The sequence below is a fragment of the Miniopterus schreibersii genome, assembly GCF_964146895.1.
Source record: "Miniopterus schreibersii genome assembly, chromosome: 15".
In the NCBI taxonomy this organism is placed as follows: domain Eukaryota; kingdom Metazoa; phylum Chordata; class Mammalia; order Chiroptera; family Miniopteridae; genus Miniopterus; species Miniopterus schreibersii.
This window is the reverse complement of record NC_138115.1, coordinates 28,709,921-28,715,920: the sequence shown is the minus strand read 5'-3', so window position 1 is coordinate 28,715,920 and position 6,000 is coordinate 28,709,921. Positions and strand designations below refer to the sequence as shown.

Sequence of the window (6,000 nt, the reverse complement as noted above, 5' to 3'; positions counted from 1 at the left end):
AACCAATACTTACCCTAATCCAGGCAGAGAGGGGATCAGGGTAGACTGACTTGAGATGTTACCTGAGCAAGGTATCATAGGTGTAAAAGAGGATGAACAGGTGTAGGAGAAAACCCCCAGAGCCACACACAATTGCCTATTTGCTAGCTCAATTCAATTCCACAAATACATCCTGAAAGCCTCCTATGTGTTGGAACTTGTTCCAGTTGCAGGGGCCACAGTAGTCAGTAAGCCAGCCATGGCCCCTGCTCTCTGGCTTGGAAATCTAGCTGGGGAGAGAGCTAAGCAACCTTAACATGGTGTGAGATGTGCTGTAGGAGAGGATCTATCTACAAAGCACTTTAGGACAAAAGAGTCCCACTGCCCCCAGCCCAAATCAAGTCCCAATTTCTGAACATGGTAAAATTCTTCAATCTAAGTCCATTATTGCTTTCCAGTCTCATTTACCATGGTTCCTCCAAAAGCTGGAGACACAATTGTGTGTGTGTGCAAATCTGAACATGCCAGGCCTTTGCTCACACTGCTCATGTTCCCTGGCATACAGTTACCTTCTCAGAGATACTCTCCTTGACACACCCAGCCTTGCCCAAATTCTCCCCCATGCTACCAGGTCAGTCCCTTGTCCTTAAATGCAGGGACCCAAATGCAGCTCCAAGAATACTCACTATGGAGTCAGACAGATGCAGGTGGGCTTTGTCCAGCTACATGACTTCAGGCCTTGGACCCTTGGCTTTCCTGAATAACTACGTGAATGATTCCTAGGCCAGGAAGCATAAGTACTGGTGGTTAGTTCTCAGCACATAGTAGATGCTCAAAAATGTTTGCTGAATTGAATTGTATTAACATTAAAGTCCCAGGCCAGAGTTTAGACTTTATGAAGGTCCTGGCTATGAGCTGGAGCTCAAGGGGTTAATGATCAACTTTAGCAGTTTTCTGTGGCTAACAATGTGAAATGCACATCTTGTTCTTTGCCTTGAAAACCTACCTGTTTGCTGGGGAAACATGAACAAGCTCTCAACAATTCAGTTCTAAATCTCCTGAGACGTGATTGTCAGACTTTAGAAAAGCATCAAAATCATCTAGGAGTCATTTGTTGAGAGACTGCTGGCTGCACCCACAGAATTTTAACTCAGTAGGTCTGGCGTGGAGTCTGAGAATTTGAAGTTTGCATTTCCAGCTCTCTCCTGGGTGATGCGGAAGCTGCTGGGCTCACACTTTGAGAACCACTCACTGGAGGTTAAGAGCCCCGTGTTCAGGAAATGGCACACAGCATATCTCTGTTTAAATCCTGGCTCCACCACATCTTTAGCCTTGATCAAATCACAAGACCTTTCTGTATTTCATTTACTTCATCTGTGAAATGAGGATAATAAGCTAATACAATTAAGTGCTTAAAGCCACACGTGGTCCACCGTTCAAAGGTTAACCATTATCTACTTATTTCCTGGAGCAAGTGAGATGAGAAAACAAGAGAAGACAAGGACCACGGTCATCTTCTGTGTGTAGCCAGGTGGGTACAAGATCACAGAACCGCTGCGGATTCTCTGGAGGACGCTGCGGGGCGGCCTGGGATCTGCAATCCTAAAGCCGTCCTCCCCAGCCCGCTCAGCATTCCAGCCCAGACTCCCTGCGTCCCGCCGACGTTGCGCAGGCGCAGACCCCGCTACGTTAACGCTTGACGCGCTTGCGCACTCAGGTGCGTTGGTTGGGGGCGCGCCGGCAGGACAAATATGGCGGCGGCAATACGCGTGGCGGCGGCTGGAGCAAGGCTCAGCTATGGGGTGACCGGTCTCCGTGTCGCGGTCCGCAGCCTGTGCAGCCAGCCCGTCTCCATAAACGAGCGTATAGAGGAAAAGCGCCGCGCCGCGCTGATGGGAGGGGGCCAGCGCCGTATTGAAGCGCAGCACAAGCGAGTAAGTCCGGAGGCGACCGAGGCCGTCCCTCCCCGGCGTTCGCGACCTATCACAGCGTGTCCGGCTCGCGACGCCCACGGCCTCGCAGCCAATCCGCGCAAAGCTGGGGAGGGGCGGGGCGAGAATGTTCACCTTGAGAACTTGCTGCCTTCCCCCAGGAGGCCGGGAGCTAGGAGATAAGCACTTTTGTGCTTTACCACTTTCTGCTTTCCCTTTGGAATGTTAGGCGGACTTCACGCTCAACAGCTATAAACTTTTGGAAAAGTTACTAATCTTTAGTAGGAGTCAGTTGATTCTAAACAGAAGATAGTAATAAGCCTCTCCTCTCAATCTTATTGTTAAAATAGAAATAGTGACGCAAGGCTAGGCACTTAATTTTTTAAAAACTCTGCTTATTCTTTTCATGCCCCATGAAAATGGTTCTTGCTCCTTTATGGAAGCAGTAAAATAAAGACGTGTGGCAGGGGAAGTCACAAAGGCAAACTGTCCCATTAACCTGGGTGGGGTGTGTGGTGCATGCGGGAACCTGTGGGCCTGTGTCCTCAGAATACCCCTCAGCTGAGCCCTTTTAGGGTCTCAGGGTCCCAGCGGATATCCACCTGCTGGGTAGGAAAGGCACACTTCGAAAGTAGGTGTTTTTCTGGGAGTGTTCATGTTAGTTTGTATGGCTGGAGTGAGCCGCTGAGGCACCACCACCCAGCGCCCAGGTGTTCAAGGAGAAACGCCGGGTGGGCCATGTAGCAGCAGAGGAAACTGAGGCCCAGATCAGTTGGTTGTCTGAGACTTGAAACTAGACTCGCTGCATTCCCCACACGTGTGTGAGTCTGGACGGATTTGCTGGATGAGTTAAATAACCAACCTGGAAAGTGCAGAAGTGAAATTCTTAGAGGTGGAGGGCACTGGCAGCACAACTCACAAGTGTGGGGGAAGTGACTAGGGTGAGAGCCTGGGGTCTTCAGTGAGGAGATTTGAACCAGCCCTTTAAGTCTAAATTGAGCATTGATTTAGATGTTGTCAATTCCCTATTTGGCAAGGGCCTAAAGGTGACAGTTTCTTTTGACTTCTGGGGATGAGATGTAAATTTGGTTGATAGTGTGTGGTGGTGCCAGGAGTGCTTTCCCTCCCTCCCCAGAAGTGGCTCTGCCTGGGGTGAGGGAAATTTTAGATCATCCTCTGGAAAGGCCAGTCATTGCTCCCCTGGACTCTTTCTGTTGGAGCCCTTGCTCAATTCCTCCCTGGAACATCACCCATCCTTCCCAGTAGGCAGAATCCTAATGGGTTTAGATGTAGCTTCTAGAAGCTGTTTTTCTTTTGCCAGAGCAGACTTAGTCAGGAGCCAACTTGATTTAAATCCCCACTCCAGCCCCCCCTTTTTTTAAAACAGTTTTTGGACTACTTTCTTTCCTAGGATAGATTTCCAGAAATGGAATTACTGGGTCAAAAGATATGAGTATTTTAACACTCTGATATATATTGCCAAATTGCTTTCCTGAAAACTTGTTCGACTTTACACAACAGTGTGTAGGATTGCCTGTTTGTTTTAATATGACCTCATTGGCTTTAGCTACTTTTTTTAAAAAAATATATCTTTATTGATTTCAGAGAGAGGAAAGGAGAGGGAGACAGACAGAAACATCAATGATGACAGTCATTGATCGACTGTAGCCCGCAACCCGGGCATGTGCCCTGACCGGGAATTGAACCCCGATCACCTGGATCCTAGGTTGACGCTCAACCGCTGAGCCACACCCGGCTGGGCTTTAGCTACTTTTTTAAGGGAAAAAATAGAGCCAATTTGAGGTGTTTCTTGGTGGAGAGGGGGACAGTGGACATGGATGTTTGGCTTGGTCTAAAGACTTGGGAGCCTAAGCAATTGATGCTCTTGATAGGTTGAGGGCTCCAACCTCATCCCCTCTAAGAAGCATTTTTTTAAATTCCTCTCAAGTGAGTTCTTTAGCACTCTCTGCCCCACTCCATTTTTCAGCCACTCACTGCTGTGGGGTTTCTGATTCGTAACATCACTGTCAGGAGTAAAGTCCCTAAACAGGGCCCCCAAGGTAGATTAGTAGGAGAAGCCCATAAAGGATGCAGGAGAAGAATCAGGAAGTAGTCTTGGAAGTGTCCTTGGGGCTGGACCCTAGTGATGGGTGTTTCTGTGGGGTTCCCTAGAAGAAGCCTGTGAATGTGAGGGTGTAGCTTCAGACCCTTCACGAAGCCTGCTTTAGTTTTCTCCCTCCTGTTTCTCCATTCTTTTTATTATTGTTCTTTAGGTCTACAGTAAATGTTTGTGGAACTAGTTATCTTGTTCCATGGTCAGGCTCTCCTTACCCCCACTTCCCCTCTCCACCTTTTCCACCTTTTCCACCTTCTCCACCTTCTAATTACTCATTTGCCTTCCACAGTTGGTGGCTCCTGGAGTACCCTACCTACTCTGATTTTTGACTAGGTGAAGTCTACTGATAATACCTGTCTCTTGGACAGGTTGATAGAATACAGGCTTTCACGTGGGGTGAAGAGGCAAAACCTGTTCTCCTGGTCCTCCTGTGAGCATTCCTTGCTTACTGACTTTGTCTGTGATGACAACACTGAATGATTTTTGTTGCATTTTAGGGAAAGCTAACAGCCAGAGAACGGATCAGTCTCTTGCTGGACCCTGACAGTTTTGTTGAGAGCGACATGTTTGTGGAACACAGATGTGCAGATTTTGGAATGGCTGCTGATAAGAATAAGGTATCTCTTCATGATGATGTTGTGAACCTCCAAATTGTACTTTCCTGCTGTGGCCCTGCTGGCCTACCCACTAGACCATCAATTTTCAACCTTTTTCATCTCATGGCACACATAAACTAATTACTAAAATTCTGTGGCACACCAAAAAATACATTTTTTACCAATCTGACACACACACAAAAGGTATAAATTTGATTCAGTCACACCAGACGGCTATTGTGTTGGCTTTTGTCATCTCTTTTATTTGACAATCTAAGGGAAAAGAGGTCAGGTATTGCATGTTATAAAAGTTCTGGCTGCATACCAGTTGAAAATCACTGCACTAGACTAATGAAATTCTTCTGGGACTCAGGATATATTGAAACATTTTCATGTTTGGGGCCCTGGAATGGTAAGAGAGGCACTACTGTGGCCTCCAGGTCCCCCACTTACCTTTGTCTGCAGATGAAGGAATGTGAGTGGGCTGCTCATATACCTTGTGCAGTGGGACTCTGGCTCAGTTCCCAAGACTCTGGTTGTGGGTTCAGAGTTCTCCCAGGTGTAGAATGACAAACTTGGAAGGAAAGGTGAGAAAGTCTTTTAGCTGTGTTCTGGCCTGTGTAGGCATCAGAGACCCCTAAAGACTCACCCATTGCCTCTTTGACACACTAAGTTTATGCCTTGGAGTTTTTGAGGTCAGAATCACTCACACTGCTTCTTTCAGTTGGGTGTTCTCTGTGAGTGTTGCTGAGTTCTTTGGACTCACTTTGGTCGGTTTTCTTCAGGTTTGCATATATGCTGTTTGTGACCAAAGATGTGTAAACTTGGCACCAAACCAGCTGGCTGTATTTGGGCCATTATGGGCCACACAGTGATTGCCGGGATTTCAAACAAAATGATAGGTTTGCCTTTCTAACATTTGTGGGTGGGGTGTGGGGTTTTGTAGAAGTTGCCATGTTTTTTTATATGTCCCTTTCCTTCCTGTGAGCCTTTGATAGTGACAACCCTAGAGAGTCTCTTGACTGTTCTGCTTTTCAGAAGGAGATGAGGCCTAAGACTGCAGCACCCTTCATTTCTATTAAAGCAGTAGCCCAGTGCTTGCTGTTGCAGATCTGAGGGGGGAGGGAGATTTCTTCGTGTTCTAATTCATATTGAATTTTAAACAATTTGGGGTGTTTTCCTGGGGTGGGCATCTTTCATTGGGGCATAATTGCTAAATTTTTAAAAAGAAATGTTTGTGTTTTGAACCTTTATTTTATTATTTTTCTGGTAGTTTCCTGGAGACAGTGTGGTCACTGGACGGGGCCGAATAAATGGAAGATTGGTTTACGTCTTCAGTCAGGTATTTCATAACTCCAATAGGTGGAGCTTTCCTTGA

The 6,000-nt window shown here is 46.9% G+C and overlaps 1 protein-coding gene across 3 annotated transcripts in view; it reads left to right on the top strand.

The window, feature by feature from the left end:
* The first annotated feature begins 1,683 nt into the window (after positions 1-1,683).
* Positions 1,684-6,000, top strand: part of PCCB (propionyl-CoA carboxylase subunit beta) — a 96,189-nt gene continuing 91,872 nt past the window's right edge. For all 3 annotated transcript variants that reach the window (XM_081160349.1, XM_081160350.1, XM_081160351.1), the window contains exons 1-3: positions 1,684-1,913; positions 4,524-4,643; positions 5,896-5,964. In XM_081160349.1, coding sequence (XP_081016475.1) covers positions 1,731-1,913; positions 4,524-4,643; positions 5,896-5,964 — 372 coding nt within the window. In that variant the 5' untranslated portion in view covers positions 1,684-1,730. The remainder of the gene's footprint in view (positions 1,914-4,523; positions 4,644-5,895; positions 5,965-6,000) is intronic.